We start from the raw sequence: 21,626 nt of genomic DNA on the forward strand, positions 1-21,626 counted from the left end.
TGAGTCATTCTCAAAGTAAAACAAAATAATAGTGATAGTCCAATACAATGCGGAGTTCATTTAGGTTAGAAATTGAAGTGCAATCATGCTAATGATAGGCTGATAACATGGCTGTCTTCATTTAAGCCTTATTTGTGTTTTTAAAATAACTTTTTATTTAACACAAATGGATAGATACTGAATTTGACATAATACAACAAAATCATTAGTATGGCACCACTACATTTTTTATTATGAAGGTTGCTTATATTTCTTAAATCACATCGAGCAAGAAACTCCAAGTAAGTTTGAACTGAAATTCAATGATAACTGACACTTCTTTCAGAAAAATGTGTACCCACCTAGCTATGCTTTTGAAAGTTTGATTACTCTTTAAAATGTCTTGAGACTGTGTAAAGAGTAAATAAAAACAGTGTGCTTAATTACCGGTTGACCAGGATCTCCGTCTTCACCCTTGTCACCACCAACACCATCTTGACCCTATAATGGGCAATAGAAAGTGAACACAGATAATGGGCAATAGAAAGTGAACACAGATATTTCTCACTATGAATTTGCTTTTATTAGAAAAAAAGGGTATGATATCCTATCTGAGTCCCTGAGATAAATGATTACTAAAGGGACAAATAGAAGTATTACTAAAATCTTTCGATTGTATTTTAAGGATTGTGGTATCTCTCACTCTTTCGACAAAGATTTGTGAAACTGTGACCACATCAAGTTTAAAATACAGTGTGTTGTTAATACAAGAAAAGAAGAGGATGGAATTAGTGTAGAAGGCCAGTGGATCTGTTCACCATGAACAAATACGGCGGTTTGAGACAGTATTTGCACCAGAGGAGACACAGAAATAAAAGCAAAGATGCTGCAACTTTGAAATAAGAGTAATGTTGCTACTCAGATAATCAGTCCATACAATGCAGCAAAGTCTGGAAAACTAACCTAAATGAAGAAAATAATCATGCAACAGAGGTCTAAATGTCTTCAACTATATGGATTTTATAGCTGCAGTTTACATTTTCTTTTCCTTTCTATTTTTGGGGGTCCAATTAAGTAATCAAGAATTTAATTATTAACAACCAAGACACGGGTAACCTCCCCATCAAAATAATTCCTTTATTTTCCCATGATACTTACTGCAGGGCCAGGTTCTCCAGGAGGACCAGGATCTCCGGGAAAACCAACAGGACCCTAGAGGGATGTTTTTTAAGAGAAAGAAGATAAATAAAAATATTTTTCATAAAGTCACAATATTCTGATGTTTAAGAGCTAAGTCATGGTAAAACCGTATGAGAGGATTTCCCTTCTTCCACTAGAAAATGTTCAAAAAATGAAATTAATCGAAAATGCTTATGCATATATGAAACAAGGAAAAGTCAGCTTCACCAGCTATGGGCCAGAGTTTCATGATTTCTAATCTTTCTATGAAAAACTCCTAAGTGGCTTTGACATAGGCTCTACCTGAAAGGGACCAAGCTCACTTACCGGGTTACCCTTAGGGCCATCGTCACCTGGTGGTCCCTTAGCACCAGGAGGTCCAGCAGCACCAGGTGCACCAGCTTCTCCTTTCTCTCCTCTTTCTCCTTTGGGGCCCTACAACAACGTAAGAAAAAGAATGATTACCTTATAAGCTGTAAATCAGGATTTCTTAGTCTCAGCCTATTGGGTCAGATAATTCTGCTGCTGGGGGGCTGTCCTGTGCACTGCAAAATGTTTAACAGCATCCCTGGTCTCTACTAATTTGATGCCGGTGTGTGACATCAAGTGTGACATTCCTCCTAGTGTGAACCAAAAATGTCTCCAGACATTGCCAAAATGCTTCCTAGGGGTCAAATTCACTTCAGGTTTAAACCAATCTAAATGAGAATTAATACAATCCTACTACAATTCATAAATGTGGGTTTGATGTAGCAGGGTTTGTGTCCTTCATGGACAGCCCCCTCCCCCAAATTGTATAAACAGCTTATAGTTTTAATGTTCTAACTTATGCAAATGTCATTTTCTTTCAATTTCTATGTAAATCAAAATATGCGCCGGGTATGCAAGATTATTAAATAGGCTCTGCATTTGTGATTGTTTGTAATGGGTTGGAAAAGAAAAGTAAATAACTGAGTTACAGGTAGGAGTTAAGTCACATGTTTAAAATACTCTAAAAGGGGGATGCCTGGGTGACTCAGTCAGTTAAGTGTCTGACTTCGGCTCAGGTCATGATCTTTCGGTTTGTGGGTTCAAGATCTGCATTGGGCTCTCAAAGAGCCTGCTTCAGAAATTCTGTCCCCCTCTCTCTGCCCCTCCCCACTCTCTCTCCCTCAAAAAAAATTAGCATTTAAAAAATAAAATAAAATAAAATACTCGAAAAGGAATTCCCAAACTGTTACCATCCCATGTTGACAATAGGCCAGCACTTACGCCTGTGCCTGCTTCCCCAGGGGGCCCTGGGTTCCCTGCTTCTCCAGGCTCACCCTATAAAGAAGAGAGGAAATGAGCTTCAAAACACAGAAATGATATTTTTATGCTTGTAAAACTGCTTTCAATGATGGCCACGACATTTTAGACTAGACCTTAATTCAGTATATTGTTTAAAAGTCAGTAGAAGACTTTAAGAAGGAACTTTTCTTATTAATGACCTCAGTATTTTTATTTCTCAAGTGAGGAGACAGAAGTGGGTGTCTCAGCAAGTAGTTAATAGAGCATTAACCCAAGTTACCACCAAACCACACAAAACAGACATCTGCATGTTTCCTAACCAATTTTTTATTGTGCTTTTGTGCTGCATCAATATTCATATTATAATTTAGTTTATTGATTAAATAACTTTCATTTTTACTATGTTAATTTGCTTTATCTTTACAATAACAAAAAAGCAAATCAGTTGGTAGTATACTGAGTCTATATTCTATAAAATATATTTAATAGAGATCTGAGATCATAGAAAAGTACTGTACTTATACACAAAGATACTTAGATACTAATTAAAACTCCTCTTGAGGATATAAATATTATAAATTTGTTCACTTTTATGGTCTCCTTGTATAAATATAGATGGCTAGAGGTGCCTGGGTGGCTCAGTCCGTTGAGCATCTGCCTCTTGATTTTGGCCCAGGTTATGATCTCACAGTCATGGGACTGAGTACCACATCAGGCTCTGTGCTGGCGACACAGAGCTTGCTTGGGATTCTCTCTCTCCCTCTCTCTGCTCCTCCCCTGCTTGCTCTCTTTTTCTCAAAAATAAGTAAACAAACATTTAAAAAAGTATGGATGGCTATTTCCTAGCTTAGCAGGCTAATAAATAAACCTCCTAGACTAGCATGTTTTAGTTATAAAAGTCTATTACTAATTTTCTACACCTAGAAAATTATTGTATCCAATTAATCTTCCAAGTGAAACAATGTTTCTACATTATTTTTACATGATGTTTTATAATAATGCTGTATTCCTACACAAAATCAGTGGAACTAGAAATTTTGAAGTGGAAATAGTTTTAAATTTAAAAAAATGTGAGGTCTGAATTTCCTTTAACTTTCAACTCTGCTCTTTCCAGTAATACTGGTATAAACCCATTGCTCCTAATTTTGGTTTGAAATGCATTATATTAAATATAAACATAACTCCAGGGGAAAGACTGTTTGGTGTACATAATTCCTTACTCTTTGAGAATATGCACATATTTTAATTTCTTGAGTTATTTGCATCATGATGGAAATATCAAGTATTTTCTAGGAATTTATTAGTAATACTAGTGTGTGTAAATTATTTTCTCTCTCAAGAGGAGTAGCAAATACCTATTATTTTAGATAAACCTTACAAGAAAAATATTACACTTACATTACTTAAAAAGCAACGAATATAAGCAAAATATAAAAAGTGTGACTAAAAATATGTAGTTATTTCCCCTCTAGTTCCAACTTTGGTGATATCACCATGCATAAGAAGATGTTTGTATTTGGTCAATAGATGACCTGTATTTTCCCCCAGCTTTACTTAGATATAAATAACAAATAAGAATTGTATATATTCATAGTGTACAATTTGGTGTTTTGATATACGTGTACATTGTGAAATAATCTATCTCGGGTGGATGGAATGATATATAAGTAATAGTTTTATGACCCATGATTCATAGCTCTGAAATAAAACTTAAGCAGTTTGTCATTCAAATCAACTATAAAATGTCCGTATTAAATGCTTTAAATTTTAAATATACACAATATACTGCATGATCTCACTTATACCTGGAATTTAAAATAGCCAAACTCATACAAGCAGAGAGTAGAATGCTCATCACCAGAGGCTGTGGTGTGGGGTGGATGGGAAAACATTGGTCATAGGTTACAGACTTTCAGATACACAAGATGAATGGGTTCTGGAGATCTAATACACAGCATTGTGAATATAATTAACAACACTGTATTGTATGCTTGACATTTGTTAAGAGAATACACTTAAGTGTTCTCATGCCACATTCAAAAAAGGTAATTATGTGAGGTAATGAATATATTAATTAGCTTGGCGTGTGGGGATTATTTCACAATGTACACATATATCGAAACACCAAATTTTACACTATGAATATGTATAATTCTTATTTGCTATTTATACCTCAGTAAAGCTGGGGGAAAATGCAGGTCATCTATTGACAGGGTACAAAACATCTTCTTATGCATGGTGATATCACAAAAGTTGGAACAAGAGGCGAAATAACTACATTTTTTATGTCACACTCCGTATATTTTGTTGTTCCGCTTTAGTCTTTGTCCAGTGTAAAGTTAAACAAAAGTAGATTCTGTAAGGATTGTTTCCATTTTACTGAGTGAAATGATAGGTGGTAAACAGATGGATTTAAAATAATGATCGAAATTTAAGGACAAGTTTTTACTACAAAGTCTCTTCACTTTGAGAATAATGCATTAATATTCATTTGCCCAAAATACATTTGAAAACCACCTTTGTGTATATTAGAGCCAGCATGCATAATATAAATAGCCAGTACTTAAGATAAAATTAATATTATCTAAAATATACCACATTAAATCTTTTGAAAGGGGATGGGGCAAAATTACAGGTAGCAAAATAAAATATTGCAACAAACCATATTATATAAATTGAATCTGCATTTCTGGCATCAACAAAGCTACACCATATTTATTCTGAAAAATAATAATTGATATACAATGATATATATCCTGTGAAGAACAATGCATATGAAGGAGGTTCTAGATTATAAATTTATTATTACTTATGTAACATTTTACCCCTTTGTAACACTTATTCAGGTTAAAATTCCCTTCAGAGGGAACAACAAATTGTAATCTAGTCACAAAGTACACATTAAATATTAAGGTAATATCTTTGTTAGGTAATATTTCCTTGTTTTGAGGAGATCATTGAAGTGCAAATCCATGTATAGCAAATATTACATTACATGGAAAACACATTAAACATATTTAAACAAATTGGAGCATGACTCAGGATATTAGTTTTCTTTTCTCTCTTTTTTTATTGAATTAGTGATTGGGAATAAATTTTCCAAAATAGAAATGGGGAGGCATACAGCCAGAATCAAAGCTGATATCGGAAATCTGTAATCTATAGCAAACTATATTACCCTAGATTCTGAAGAAAAATTATAATTAGAATTTTATTTCTATCATGCCACAGAAAAACAATTTTACTAGAAGAAAAATTAAAACTTTTTTAGTGTAACAACGTTAGATCAGGTACATTTTAATTATAAGAAGTTAAAGCACTATCTTGGTTCACTGTATCATTCTCTTAAGACTCCAAGATAGACAAGTGTTACCAGATAGTTTTTAAACAAACAGCTTGGCCAAACTCCAAACTTTTGGCATCCATGTTTGTCACCAAAAGTAACATGAGATAAAATCATAGAAGTAACTGAAGTATTTAAACCTGTTCCTACTGTACCCACAAGTTTGAGGAAACCAGTAAGATAAACTGAAAAGGCTATTAAATTTAGAATTAATTTATTTAGAATTATTTCGGAATTTTCTATGTGGACAAAACTAAAACGAGAAAGTACTTGTTACAACTATCTAGTCAACATTAAAGCCAAGGGAAGAGGGGCGCCTGGGTGGCTCAGTCGGTTGAGAGCCAGACTTCAGCTCACGTCATGATCTACCAGTTCGTGGGTTTGAGCCCCGCATGGGGCTCTGTGCTGACAGCTCAGAGCCTGGAGCCTGCTTCAGATTCTGTGTCTCCCTCTCTCTCTGCCCCTCCCCTGCTCAGGCTCTGTCTTTCTCTCTCTCTCAAAAAATAAGTAAACATTAAAGCCAAGGGAAGAAAGGGGAAAGGTGTGAGTCTGTCTTCATCTGTCTCAGACAGTTTTACCCTCAGAGGCCTCTTGCCTTTGCTGCTAATTCTTCCCATGACAACTGCACTCAATGAAAAATGTGCTTTAAATTTTACCTCAACTCACACTTTTTCAGCACAAAACATTAAATTTAAAAATATAAATGGTCAGTAAAAAAACTACACTGTTTATGCAGTAAGAATTAGATAATTTTCAAATGCTTCTAATTTCGTAATGAAGAAAGTATTTGAATAGTTGATAATAAAGGATTAATTATAATCAAAATGGTAGAATGTGAGTGTTCAGTAAATATAAACATCAAAATACCACATTCTGATTTTATTGCATTTTTTCTGAGGGGCAAATCTTTTAATTAACATAAAGTAATTTAAGTCAAAACTCTTTAAGACCAAACAGAATTATTTTTAGGATATGTCTATACTTCTGATATCACTTAATAACTATAAAATTCAGGAAATACGTTTTTTCACCGTATAATATTTTATGGTACGAAATGCAAGTTTCATCCCTCAAAACTGGCAAATAATTTATATTTTTAAATAAAGCAAATACCAATGTCAATTTTCTTAAAAATTGTATTAAGAAATGAGCATGGGTGCATAAATAAGAAATCAGAGAATCATTTGACATTTTCATAAAAAGAAAGTTGTTTTAAGTGAAATCATTTTCAGGAGAAAACGAAGTTATTCTGAGCCCAGATGTTATGGCACATGCCAAGTATTTTGAAAAGTGCCAAAGACAGGTCATATTATTAGTGATGAAAATATAACTCCAAACATGACAAAACGAATGATTAATTCTTTTGTGATTCAAAGGATTCTTTTTTCCTGTTTAAGTCAGTCACATCAACCAATCTCTTCTTTTTGAAGAATGAGTGCTACTTAGAGACATTTAGTCTAGTCAGACATACATGGGAGTAAATCCTGACTTAGTTTCTAAGGACAAAACCTTGATGCAATTATTGAAATTCTCTAAACTTCAACTGTCTCAGCTTAAAAATGTGGATAATAATAATACCATCATCAGAGGTGATTGTGTAGATTAAAGGAAATAATCTATGTATATTGCTCAACACAGTATCTGGAAATAAAAATCATGATATCTCAAAATCATATTTAACTAATATTTATATGAATAATTTAACTAATAATATGAATAATTTAACTACTAGAGTGGATGGGCTGTGATTCATATAACTATGTATAAAATACTTTAAAAGAGTACTATTAGATGTGCTTAAAATATTAGCCAATTTCATCAAAGTTCTTAATTCTTGCTGTTTCAAAGTGTCTATCACTACATTTCTTACCTTTTCTCCAACACCACCAACTGAACCAATGGATCCTGGGGGTCCTTGTGGTCCCTGCAGTGGAGGAAAAGGAATACAGTTATCCTTATTCTTGTAATAAAATAACATATTCATAGATACATATCTAGTAGTTCTCAAAGAGGGAGAAAGATATGCAAGATTATTCTAAGACATTTAAACAATGGGACAAAATGATGCTCTTTATTGAGTTGCCAAATTTACTAGATAGCAAATAACTGAATTATATTATATGGGTTTTTAATTTCACCAGAATTTTGAATATATGACAGAAGACTTTCCAACTCTAGTCATACTGGCTGATACTCAGATCATAATTTCAATTTTTTTTCCCATTGAATAGGTCAGATTTAGAGGATAGCTTGTAGATTTGGGGAGTGCATCTAAGTATGACTCTGGTTAAAAAGTATGTAATCCAGGGGTGCTTGTGTGGCTCATTCAGTTAAGCATCTGACTCTTGATTTCAGCTCAGATCATGATCTCATGGTTTGTGAGATTGAGCCCCACATCAGGCTCTGTGTGAAAGCATAGAGCCTGCTTGGGATCCTCTTCTCCCTCTCTCTGCCCCTCCTCTGCTCATGCTCTTTCTCTCTCTCAAAATAAATAAACTTAAAAAAAAAGAATTATGCAATCCATGCAAAAACCAATCTGAACCATCTCTTAGCCTTTATATCATCTCTTAGTCTTTATATTACTTAAAGGGAATTAAAACCCAAAAGCTCTTTTAGTACATCTGCTCTTTGTCTATTTTATCCAGTTCTGGCCTGCCCGAATTGCAACCAGGCATGACAGAAGAGCAACTAAAAACAAGAATAAATGATTTTTTCATTGTGAAAAGGTGAAATCAGAAGAGAGTTTTCAAAATCTAGAAATTTTTTAATGGTAACAATAAGATAAGTATAGCATTGCATTTCAAATCCTGTAATATTGGAAGAGTGGTTCAATTATGAAGCAAGCAAGAGAGCAGGGGGGAGACTGTCTTTATACAATTGAAAGAAAACATTTTACATGGTAAGAGGTGCACATATTATGCACATAATTCTCTAACATATTTTATAATGAATGTGAACTTCGAAATTCTTTTATACTTGTTTTGACTAATTCCCTACAAAGCCTGTTTATTTTTCTGTAAAATGAAATGTAGTGAGTAGATTATTTTTGAGCTCTTGTTCACTTAAATATTTATCAATAGTGCAATCATCTCCATTATGTCTTAGATACCATCCACCATTAAATAATACTGACAATTATGTAAGTTCAAAATAATGAACATATATTTCACAGTTCTTACATCAGCTCCATTGGGACCTTGAGGGCCTCTTGGGCCTGGAGGACCAGGTGGACCCTGTAAGAGATGAATATTAAGGTTTATTAGTGTCAAACCCAAATGCATTTCTGATATTTTCATTTTGTGACCAAGAAGTTTCACGCTCCAAAATCATAATCAGTGGACCATAGCAGGGTTATAAGTCATTCTTGATGGATACAACATCATGTTAGCAAATGATTCTCTACACATAGCTATGAGGAAATTCAGACTGCAGGCAAGCGATATGGTTAAAAATTTGAAAATTAGGCTATTGCTACTATCTGGTACAATTAATTCATAATGGAACAGAAATATGTTATACTAGAATATGCTAGAATGCTAGATTTAAAAAGGAGCATAAATTTGGAATAGAAATGGTGCTTGAGTAGATTTAAAATTTATTAATTCTACAAAAGTATTTTTTATTTGTATATTTTGTTTTTTTTTACGTCAGCTCTCATGTTCTATATGTTAGAAGTGAAATAAGATTAACTACTTAGTTGTCTTCCTAAGATAAATGTTCTTTCCCCTGGCTGTGCATTAAAATTACCTCAGGACTACATTTTACAAAATACTGATGGCCAGAACCCCTTACCCTCAAGGTTGTGATTAAATTAGTCTGTAGTGAATACCAGGGCATTAGTGTTATTTCTAAAGGTCACAGTTTATTTTAATGTCATTGTTGGAAACTTTCTTACTATTAGCTTGTACTAATATGTCAGAGAGAAATGTATTAATGATTCAGGGAACCACAGCAGTCATACCTAGAAAGGAGTTTTCTATGTATCTGATGCTGCTTAAAGAGTATTAGTCAGTTATGTGAGTCAGCAATGTTTATTATGTTCAATGTTTTTAAGTTCATTGTGATGAAAAGAATTCTTTTTTGAAGAAAATAACATCTAAAATGCAAGTATAAAAATATCAAAATACGTATTCTGATGGAACTAAGAACTGGGGGCAATGTTTATTGAAAGGAAGGAACAATTAAAAATACATTCATTACATTTCATTATAGATTTCAATGACCTTGGGTTAATTGTTTCCTTATCCAAGGTAATGCTTAATAAACAAATATATGTATTTCAAAATTTCAGTTAACTCTTAGATTTATACTTAGAGCAGAAAGCCAGAATCGATAAATGCAAATTATTTTGTCATAGCATTCTAATTCAAATAGGATTCCTTATTAAATTAAGAATTTGATTAAAAGTACAAATATTTAATACTATGTTAACATTTGCTACTTATCCAAATGAAGGGTGACTATTATCTATTCTTTACCTGGTCCACTTCAAAGTCTGGAGCTAAAGACTAATAAATAACTGAAGTTTGGCAGTTTATATACACCTCAATAATCCATACACTTAGAAAAAATATATATGCAACAATATATCAACCACTGAATGCTGTATGTTTATAAAACATTAGTCCAAAGTGAGAAAGAGAAAAGAAAGCGATATGTGATGAAAGAAACTTCAATGGTCACAGATACAGATTGGGCAGGGAAAGGAGAAGGCATCAATCTGAAAAGTCATGGCTTTTAGGACTATTTTGTTCAGATTACTAACCCTTAAAGATATTAGTAATGTGAAAATTCACAATATCCATAACATCCTATAAGATATAAACTTACCATGGGACCAACATCCCCATTTTCACCTTTTTCACCAGGTGGGCCCGGCAGACCCTAAGAAAATATAATAAAAAAACAATAAACGTCACTCATGTATTTAAAAAGAACCTTTTGGCCAATTTCTAATATAAAACCAAAATTAGATATAAAGTCAAATTAGAACATGAAATTAAGATTTAGAAGTTATCATGTGTCAAAATACTTGAAACGCAAGTATTAACTACATATAATAAAATCTTATATGTACATTTACAAATAAAATTCATGCTTTCTATAATATTATACTGTTTGATTTTAGTTACAAGGATGAATATATCATTTAACCTGGGAATTTATGGATGCTTAATCATTTGCTCCATCTTTTATGAACATATACACATGTATACAAGGCTGCCATTGCAAAGATTTTCTGAAAAAGTCTTGTCCCAAATTATTTTAGAACATCCTATCCAGGTGAGGTTTTATAGTTGGGTACCAATGTGACAAAATTCTTTTGAAAATAAAACTTCCGATACATTTCCAGGATTATAAATATCTTCTGAATTTTTAACCTTGTTACTTTCACTTCTAGTCCTAAAAAACTACCAGGTCATAAAACCTGCTGTATTGCATTTCCTTTATTCTCTCAAATTCATTTCCTTGATATCCAATAGCAGTGTCACTGCCTTAGGAAGGGTTCTGTGTTACTAAATAAACTCACAGGGCAGGTTACACTCAAATTTCACCTATGTCTTTATGGGAAAATTATTTTATTTCCTCTTGGTCTTCCTAACTAGTTCTTCCATGCAGAACTGTTCATATTTCCTGTTTCATATCTCAACCATATATTGCACATACTTGAATTGTATACTTAAAAACACAATGATGTCACTTGTTTATATACTTACAATTATAAGCTACTTTGCAGTAATTATCAATATTTTATCTCTAGCAATTAGCAGAGGACCAGGCAAAAGTAGGAGTTCATGAAAATGTTGAATGAATGATGAATGAATGAATTCTAAGAAAATAAATCAACAGGAAAAGCTACATGTAATAAAGTGTTGATTGTAACAGTAGCTAAGACTATTAAGATTCTCTATTATTCTAAATGTTTAATCATAGAAAACATAGCTAAGTAAGTTTTGTTATATAAGATATTGGGATATTATAGGGCTATTAATGTGTTACTAATACTCCAAATATGAATGATATATAATAAGTAATAAAACACAAATATAAATAAATATGCATAGTGTAAATTTATCTGTGAAATATGTGTTTAAAATAGGCATGATAATTATTGGACAGAAATAGTAAAAGTGGCAACAGTTTTTAATATGGTAGGATTATGGATTGTTCTAATTTTTTAATGTTTTTAGTATTATTGCCATTATTTATTTACAACTTACACACTCTGTATATGCTTTATTTTTAATACTTGTAAAATAGTATTTCAGACATAATCTATGTAAGAAATAAAAATGCACAATACAAAGTTCTAAATCTCTGCTGGTATTTTAGTCACTTATTAACTTGGCACTACACTGCAGTGGCTGCAAATTATTTGACCGTGACCCACAGTAATAAATACATTTCACTTATTACCCCCTAAATGTGCATGTGCAAAATAGCTGAAAGATGAGTTTCAAAAAGTAATACCTTTAATGCATAGATGATGGTGATCTCTGATATTTTTAATCTGTTTTACCTTATCCTGTTATATTTCATTTTTTTAATGCTGGTAATAACACACTATACGGTTTTTGTGACCTACTAATTCCACATGACTCTCAGTTTGGAGAGCGAGTGCTTTATTGAGTATATTTGTAAACCTTTTTTAATGTGGCATGTATTTATCTTTATGACAAAATCTTAGTTATGGATTTATAATGAACAATATATACCAGGATTTAATCTCCTTTTTCTCAAAAGTCACTTGGATGTCTAGGAAAATAGCCAGTTATTCCCAAATGGTTAATATCATTTGAAAGTAGCTTCTAGAATCACTGGAGAAGTTCCTAGGAGGACATAGCTAGGCAGTATTTGAGTTTAGCCTGCCTAAAAACTACCTGGGAGAGATTGCTAAAATTTAGGTTCCAAGATGCACAACCTTGGAGATTATAATTCATTGATAGAGCACAGAAAACTAAATTCTTAAGTAGGCAGGTAGATTTTAACATTTAATATTTCAAGTTGATTTCGCTAAGTAGCATGGATTGCAACTTAAAGTATAAACATCATATAAATTAATACTCACATTCTTATCTTTTGTCTATGTTTCCACCACCTCCTTTTAGTATAGAGTGAATCTGATTTGGAATCCCCAAATTGAAGAGTATAAAAATAGTAGAGTTCATAGTTTTCTTTTATTTCTGTAACAGACCCAGCTCTGTATTGCCAGCATATTTTTAGGCATATGAGTATTCCTAATATTAGCTCGATAGGGACCTCCCAATAGAAAAACATTGAAATATTTCTTTCTTTCTGATGAAGTCTGGTTATAGTTTAAGTTGATTAAGACAGAATGTTCTTATCATTAAAATTAATACAGACATAATGAGTCAAATTCTTTTGTTGCAGGAAACTAAACGTGCTAAATGGCGCTACGGTGTTAATCAGTGTTCACATGCCCTAACTTTCTCCTAAGGAATAATTTATGCATGGAGATATTCTGTTTTAAGGTCTGTCAATTTAAAATCATTTGCCACTTAAGTGGTAAAATAAAAAAAAAAGAATTTAGGTCAAGAACTATCCTTCTTTACATCTCCTTCATATGCAGACAAATTGTAAACATCAAACTGAAAAATGGAGTCACTTAATCAGAATATTAGATGACTATTATTTATGTATTATAATTGCTAATATCTATTCTGCCATGAAGACTCAATTAAAGGGTGCAGATGAAATTGTGAACATGTTAATTACATTAGCATCTTTTCAGATTCCTGATTTAAAGAGGTAGCTGTGGGAGAATATAATCAATTTTGTAGTGAACTAATTTCTTGAGTCACCCTCATCAAAGAGCACATTTCTTACATTTGTGGAGATGAAGGTAATTTTTCATTTAATATTTTATAAATATAAGCTACAAGGCATGTTCTTTAATCAGGAGAACTAAACTCCTAAATTACAGCCTTATAGAATCAGAGTAATCAGTTAAATGAAAAAGCAGAAAATGAAAGGTAACATATTTACTGGCAATCTAATTTTGAATGCCTTGTTGTTATTTTCAAATATGTGTGTTTTTCACACATGTTGATTTTTAGTATTCATAATTGATCATTTATTTTTGCCTAATAAATATAAAGGGGTAAACACAAATATGAAATGAAGTTTTTGCATTTCCCAAATCTAAAAAGAATTATTTCAGATTAAAATAAAAGCAGAAAATTACAATATCATATTCACTGAGTGCTATAACAATAACTATGATAATATGCTAATTATATTATTTACAATATAATTTGTATAATTATGTATATAATAGGCTACTTAATATTAAAAACAAGCAGTCTATGACTTTACTTATGAAAATAAGGGCAAAAAATAAATTTATATAAACTCAACTTCTATTTACTTTTCTACAACTTAACAAATTGTTAAGGACAGTGATCTAGATGGTTTAAGTTAATCAATTCTAAAATTGTTAATGTGGCATAACTCACATCCATGTGTTACCCAAATTATCATTTAAAGCACAATTTTATAATCTTTCAGATGATCACTAGGTAGGTGTAGAATAAGTACGTGAAAGAAGAAAGCCAGATGTTTCCAAAGTATGTAGGAAGCCGTGAGCATCACATGGAAGAGTAGAAAAACAACTCAGCATAGAAGATGTCTACAATGCAAAGCATTGCCTAACAGTCCAGTTGTAAGGCATATTTGAATGAAAATTTCTTAGCCTACAATGATTTATAATTTCATATTTCTTGTCCTGAATGTGCTTCATGAAATACAAATTATAATTTAAAATAAGTTATTTTAAATGATCAATCTATTGCAAATTGTTTATTTTACCTATTATTGTTTAACATTTGTTCTTGGCAGTGTCTGTTGGTAGTAGTGATGGGCAGATGGCTCTTCTCAAAATGCTTTTAATTTTTGCTAGTCATCTGAAGTACTAATTTTCCTGCTATGAGACTTGCAAAAGAATCCTTCTAACCTCTCGCTTTTAACTCTCAGCCTTAAATAAGGTTGTAGTTCATTTTTTAAGCAAAATGGGAATGAAGAACAGAGGTGTAATACCTAGGGTAGGGCTAACATTTAAATAAAACAGTAATTACGGTTAAACATTGTATCCAGGCTTCTAGATAGAAAAAAGGAAAGCTACTTTGTTTTACATCCACCTGAAAACCTGGTATGAGAAGAAGGTGGACAGGACAGCGTACAAAATGCCCAGAGCATCTTACCTGAAGACCTATTGGACCAGGAGGTCCTGGGAAACCTCTTGCACCCTCATCACCCTTTTGTCCAAACATCCCCTGCTGACCTCGGGGACCTGGCTCACCATCACCCCCCTAGAGAAGAGCAATGACAATGATCACAAGCCGGAAAAATCACAATTCTGATACAAGTCATCACAAAAATATAGCTATTTCTAATTTAATCAAAGCTGGTCTATTTACAAGGAACCAAGTAAAAAAGATTAAATTTCCATTATCTGCTGCAAATGCACCACTGTTTGTTTGGTTTACATTCTTTGTTTCTGGAGCATGACTGAGTTTGATTTTCTCATCTATACCAAGTGAAGTAAAAGCTGTCTATCAAGGGGAAAATAATGTTCAGAATTTACTACAAATTAAGTACTTTTTAACTCATTATTCTTTTGAAATGAAGTCATAACATTTCTTGTTTATAAAGATCAGCCTGGTTAGCTATATTAGAAAATGTATATTTGGCTCAACATTAGACATAGTTATAACCACACAAAATCAACTGGTTATGTGACAGTTCATAAATTTAATCAGGGAACCATGAGGATATAAATTCGCTGAACAAAGAGAAATACTTACAGCAATTCCAGGGGCACCAACAGGACCTTGAAGACCTGGAGGTCCAGGAGGACCCTGTGGTGAGATAAAAATCAGTAATTTTGAAACCGAAGCCAGAAGAGCCTCAGCTATAATAGTGCAGAACATTTGATTGATCAAAGTCTATTATGCATCTTTCTACTTCTATGGAAAAGTCTCTTGCATTTGGAGCAGTCAACCATTATTTATTTCACTTCTTGAGACTCAGACTTGCCTATTTGTAATCAGCTTTAAGTTGGTAGTTATCGAAAGCACTCTCATCTGTAATGCAGTGGATATTTAAAAATGGATTTTTATGCTAACACAAATCACATTGAAGTTTCACATTTGAAAAATTTCAAAATGCCAGATTTCTTTAATGAGATATGTATGATTCAGAAAGAGCAGTTAAAAGATCTATCTATACAATATTTTCTAGTGAATATTGGGGTAAGGATTCCATACAGACAGAATATAGTGATACACAAAAATTTAGAATTTCCTTCATATGAAAACATATGCATATGTGTATGCATATGTATATGTATGTATGTATGTATGTATATATTAAGTATACCAGGCCTCCTTATTTGAGCAATAGATTTCAATAGGTTTATGAGTCTTACATGCATAAATATTGCTTCTTAACTGTCTTTTTTTTTACATACATAACTACATACATTTTACATACATAACTACATACATTACTACACTACAAAAGATCCTGGCACTAAAGAAAAACAGTCATTGGACTATATTGTTCGTCACAATAACTGCTATGTGTTGGGAATAGTACTTAAAGGTTCCAAAAGCATGGTTCATAAACCATTGGGGTACCTGAGGCATTTTTAGGTTTCCATCAGGTCAAAATCCTTTTTATAACCACACTAAGACACCATTTCTCATTAAATCACAGGGATATTTGATGCAAAAGCAATGAAGGTAAACTTGCTGATGACTTAGTCTTATTGTGAGACTTTTAGGGTTAGAAGTACTGTGTATCTTAACACATAACTTCAAAAAGAGGTTTAATTAGAACTGACTCAATCTCAACTGAATAGTTGTCAAAGAGATAATGTACTATGGACATTACAAGTAGGTAGTAAATACTACAGAAAAATATCCCTGGTCAATAGCCAAAAAACAAAACAAAACAAAAGTTAAATGAATAATTCCACTCAATAAGAATTAGGAAACTCACGTTTTCTCCTTTGTCACCCTTGCTGCCTTTCTGTCCTGGTTCACCAATTTCACCCTGTATTGGAAAGAGTTGAGTTAAAGTTTATCCCTAATATGTCATGCCTGCCGTTGCAATTGTCATCACTATCACCCATTATTAAATTTTACTTTAAAGTAATTCTATACTAGTGTTTCATGTCACTGTTTAACTTGTGAAATCTGGGGGCGCCTGCATGGCACAGTTGATTAAGTATCTGACTCATGATCTGGGCTCTCATCACGATCTCACAGTTCATGAGTTCGAGCTCCACATCAGGCTCTGCGCTGATGGCGTGGAACCTGCTTGGGATTCTGTCCTTCTCTTTTCCTCTGCCCAACTTGTGCTCTCTCTCTTTCTCAAAATAAATAAATAAACTTTAAAAAATGTAAAATATGGGTTTTCTCTGCTACTGTTTCTAATATTGATATAGATTGATATTGATATTGATATAGTAAAGATATAGATAACCCAAAGTCGACTGAACTTTGAAGCATATTACAACTGGATTTTTAATTCACAAAATCAATTTTATCTGAAAAATCACCACAACAAGCTGATAATGGAAGTATATTAACAAAAATATAATTACATATTAATCAAAATTCTTAATTAATTACTTCTTTCTCCTGGTTTTCCAAATGCTAAAAATGTTGCACATTATCAGATTACTGGCTCATAAATTGTGTTATGGCATTTCACAATATTAGAAAACACCTTAGATACATACACATAACAATACAGCTATGCATTCAGAATCAAAAGCTTAAGGGGCGCCTGGGTGGCTCAGTCGGTTAAGCATCCGACTTCGGCTCAGGTCATGATCTCACAGTTCGTGGGTTCGAGCCCCGCGTCGGGCCCTGTGCTGACAGCTCAGAGCCTGGATCCCGGTTCGGATTCTGTGTCTCCCTCTCTCTCTCTGCCCCTCCCCTGCTCACACGCTCTTGCTCTGTCTCTCAAAAATGAATAAACGTTAAAAAAATAAATAAATAAATAAAAGGGCTTAAAATCTTCATTTCTACGTTTGGTAAAAGAGATGTCCAGTATTATCAAATAGGAATGTAAACTATTGTTTTTTTGTTTTTTTATTTTTCTTAAATGTTTATTTTTCAGAGAGAGAGAGACCGAGTGTGAGTGGGGGAGGGGCAGAGAGAGAAGGAGACACAGAATCCGAAGCAGGCTCCAGGCTCTGAGCCGTCAGCACAGAACCTGATGCGGGGCTCGAACTCACAGACTGCGAGATCATGACCTGAGCCAAAGTTGGATGCTCAACCGACTGAGCCACCCAGGCGCCCCAGAATTTAACCTATTTTAAGTCTTCTTTTGCAATATCCAAGACACAAGGGCAAAGCCTATACAAGCAATGACTTCAATTAGTTTTACATTTAGTTCAGAAACACATATATTTGAAAATAAATAAGCAATTTTGCCATGTGCTATTTTTTCTCTGTACCATTTTTCTTGTGTTCTCTTTTTTTGTTTACATCCAACACACTATTTCCTGGATAGATAATAGTATTCAAACTGTAAATTAAAACCTTTGAGCACATGGAACATGCATGAAACTTTGAAAAAACTGTCTTGAGATTTGGCATCTAATCTTCAGAAATATTAAATCTAGGATTCTTGAGAAAAAACTTGCATTTTCATAGGATGTACTCATATGAATGCAGAATACCAACCTTGTCTCCATCTTCTCCAGGCGAGCCTGCAGGCCCAGCAGGCCCTGGGAGACCCACAGGGCCTTGGACTCCATCTCTCCCTGCAGGGCCTTGGGGACCTTTTTCTCCCTGTATTGAAAATCCAGCAGACCATTACTCTGCTGTAAGAAACCATTAAGTTACCTGTTTATTAGGATTTTTAAGTACAGCTGCAGCAGGTCATACTCTGAGTTCCAAACTTGACAGATAAATTATTTAATGTTAGCAAGTAGAAAATATTTTCAATTAACAAATGATGACACAAAAGATACCTACATACTTTCCTGACTAAGAACACCATCCTCGCTAACTGATGAAGGAGCATGAGGCAGGCTGAGGGGTAAAGCACAAGTTGGTGCTTCCCCGCCCCCCCCCCACACCCCAGGTGGGATCTGTGTGATATTCCTCAGACACTCCTGGCTAGCCAAGAACAAAGGAAAGGGGTTTAAGTGCTTGCCATGGTGATGTGGGAAACTAAGGCAAATGAAAAATTAAATTCCCTTACTGCCCACAGCCCATTGACAAGCCCTTGAAATAGGCAAAGTGACCTCTCTCTAGGAGCTCAACTCAAGGATCACACTCTGCTAGGGACAAAAGAGAACCTTAGCTTAACATTGTCCCAACCTCCAGGATCCTATAGTCAACTTCCTTTATCTCAACTGCACCAAGATATATACGCTGGCAATCATACTCCAAGCTTATGGTCCCACGATATACATCTAAAGGGTCTCGTGACTGAGGTTTTATTAAATGACAATAAATTGTATTTTCCTAGCAACAGTTTGCCCCTCAAGGTCCTGAAAACCTTGCTTTCAAAATTCCTTAGAGACTTACTCTATCCCTGACCCCCTCTCAACCTGAGGTATATAATGAATTACCCGTCACCACACCATGCAGCTCTTCCTGCCCACGGGTCCTATCCCCATGCTTTCATAAAATCACCTTTTTGCACCAAAGACATCTTCAAGAGTTATCTAGGTCATTGCCTCTGGAGCACCCCACCATCACCCCAAAACTTCATCACTAACAATTTATAAATCTCAGGCTATGGCCCACAAAAGTAATTGAGACTCAACTTAGAATTTTTCCTTCAAACTCACATTTCCTAATCAAGCATTGTATTTTGGTAAATCAGATGCTTGATGTTTATGAAAATTCACTGAGCTTTTACTTTTTTTTGGTGGTGCTACTGAAATAGCTGGGCTCTGAAACAGGCCTAAGAAATCATAAAATGCATTTTCCCATATAACCAACTTTTTGCTTTATGCATCAGCTTTTTCTCCTTTTAACAAATGCATCATGGATTTTCCTAGATTTTTATATTTTAATTCACTCCTGCCTTTACAGATTCAAAATGATAAGGCTGTTAGCTTTGTTTATTTTTTGACAACGACAATATTTTCCTATTTTTAAAATACCTCTATTGTGCAATTTAAGAAAAAAATAGTGCCTTGATAATGAGGATGACATCTATTTTCCATTAAAATTTCTTTCCAAGTATAAAGTAAACTATCTCCTAAAGGTCAAGATTTCATCAATTTTGCAGAAGGTATATATGGCTGATTGTTCCCAGTGGTTCTCTCTGCTCTCTTGTTATAGAGGCTGGGAATCCACAATTCTTAAGCTCCTGCCTTTGTGTTACCCTGTTCCCCACCCTCCTTCCCTTACCACCTCCTGTCCCTTTACAATGACTAAGTTTTATCTGTTTTATCTCTTGAATGTATTTACTTCAGTTTATCTCCACCACAAACACCTTATCCCAAGATACTATCAGCCTTCCTTTGAACAACTGAAATAACCTTTTTCTTTTCTCACATCTATTCTCACCTCCAAACTATTCCCCATGCTGTAACCAGAAAGACAATGAGATCATCTTACCAACATTCTTCAATCAGTTTACTTGTTTACCATTCCTAAGATATAGACTAAGCTGTTAGTGCAGCCTATCATTATCTATCTCCTCCTACCTGCCCAGCAGCATCTGGCCTTCCCTGTTGCACTGGCTTTCTAGAATTCCAACTCCCTCTAGACTTTTTTTCAGTTAAATCTGATTCCATGCTACTCCTGTCACTTTGCCTGAATCTACCTAGTTGGACCCTTCCCCTAGATAATTCCTCCTCACCTTTTACACTCTACCATCAGTGTCCTGTCCAAGGAAATGCCCTGATTCCAGCTCCATTCCATTACAAGCTGACTTTTCCTTCATATCACTAGCCACAGCTTGTAATTATACATGTACTTAGTGGTCCTTCGCTTATTATCTAATTGCCCCATCAGGCAATAAATTGTGTGAGGGCAGAACTATGTCTGTTTTTGCATTCCATTGCATCCCTCTGGCCTGTGGCCCAGAGTAGCCACTTAAGGAATATTTGTTGAGTTGATTACTTACTGACAACAAAAATAACAAACTATCTATAAAACAAAGTTAACTTGTAAACCGATTTATTAATTTCTTAGATTCCATATGACCTGGTTTCTCAAAACTTTCCCCAATTATCATGCAAGACATACCCCTAGTGTCACCTTGGAGACCTTTTATTTCCTTTAAATCAAATATTGCAATATCTCAAACCTATTTATACTCCAAAAATGTGCTGTGTTATTCACAGGGAACTTCACTATTTTAACCACATCGCTGATTCAGATACTTCTCCTTAAATGTGGATTTCTTTTAGAGCTTGGACTCCAAAAATCAATTCTTTTATACGAGAGTATCCATAAATAAGACACATTAATTCTTACCTGCCTTCATTATAGTACACATGATTGCTAGCCAAGAATCACCTGCCATTTATTTCTTCTGATTCTGGTCTGTGTGGAGTCAGGAGAAAATCTTTCAATTGCTCTACACCACACTAAATTTAGATTCTTCATTTACAACTCTGCAAGATGACAAACTCTTCCTCCATTATGTATGCATCTCCTGGCCCACAGTCTATGGGACTACCAGAAACATCATCCATCTCTCCTTAAGCAGTCTTTATTTCATCATTTCTACCCCTTTGCTAATATTAACAGCTGAATCTTACCTTAACATTTTGATAGAAGCAGGTACTCATCCCCATGTCCTTTCACTTGGCATGATCTTGTATTTAGCCTGTACCTGTACCCTATTCACA

At 34.0% G+C, this 21,626-nt stretch overlaps 1 protein-coding gene across 5 annotated transcripts in view; it reads right to left on the reverse strand.

Moving 5' to 3' along the window:
* Window positions 1-21,626, reverse strand: part of COL11A1 (collagen type XI alpha 1 chain) — a 215,235-nt gene that overhangs the window by 28,553 nt on the left and 165,056 nt on the right. For all 5 annotated transcript variants that reach the window (XM_027058472.2, XM_053214541.1, XM_027058475.2 and 2 more), the window contains 11 exons: window positions 18,490-18,597; window positions 16,793-16,846; window positions 15,595-15,648; window positions 14,992-15,099; window positions 10,601-10,654; window positions 8,950-9,003; window positions 7,641-7,694; window positions 2,410-2,463; window positions 1,486-1,593; window positions 1,138-1,191; window positions 427-480 (listed from right to left, as the gene is read on the reverse strand). In XM_027058472.2, the coding sequence (XP_026914273.1) occupies window positions 427-480; window positions 1,138-1,191; window positions 1,486-1,593; window positions 2,410-2,463; window positions 7,641-7,694; window positions 8,950-9,003; window positions 10,601-10,654; window positions 14,992-15,099; window positions 15,595-15,648; window positions 16,793-16,846; window positions 18,490-18,597 (756 nt within the window). The remainder of the gene's footprint in view (window positions 1-426; window positions 481-1,137; window positions 1,192-1,485; window positions 1,594-2,409; window positions 2,464-7,640; window positions 7,695-8,949; window positions 9,004-10,600; window positions 10,655-14,991; window positions 15,100-15,594; window positions 15,649-16,792; window positions 16,847-18,489; window positions 18,598-21,626) is intronic.

Source organism: Acinonyx jubatus, chromosome C1 (assembly GCF_027475565.1).
Source record: "Acinonyx jubatus isolate Ajub_Pintada_27869175 chromosome C1, VMU_Ajub_asm_v1.0, whole genome shotgun sequence".
NCBI classification, from domain to species: Eukaryota; Metazoa; Chordata; class Mammalia; order Carnivora; family Felidae; genus Acinonyx; species Acinonyx jubatus.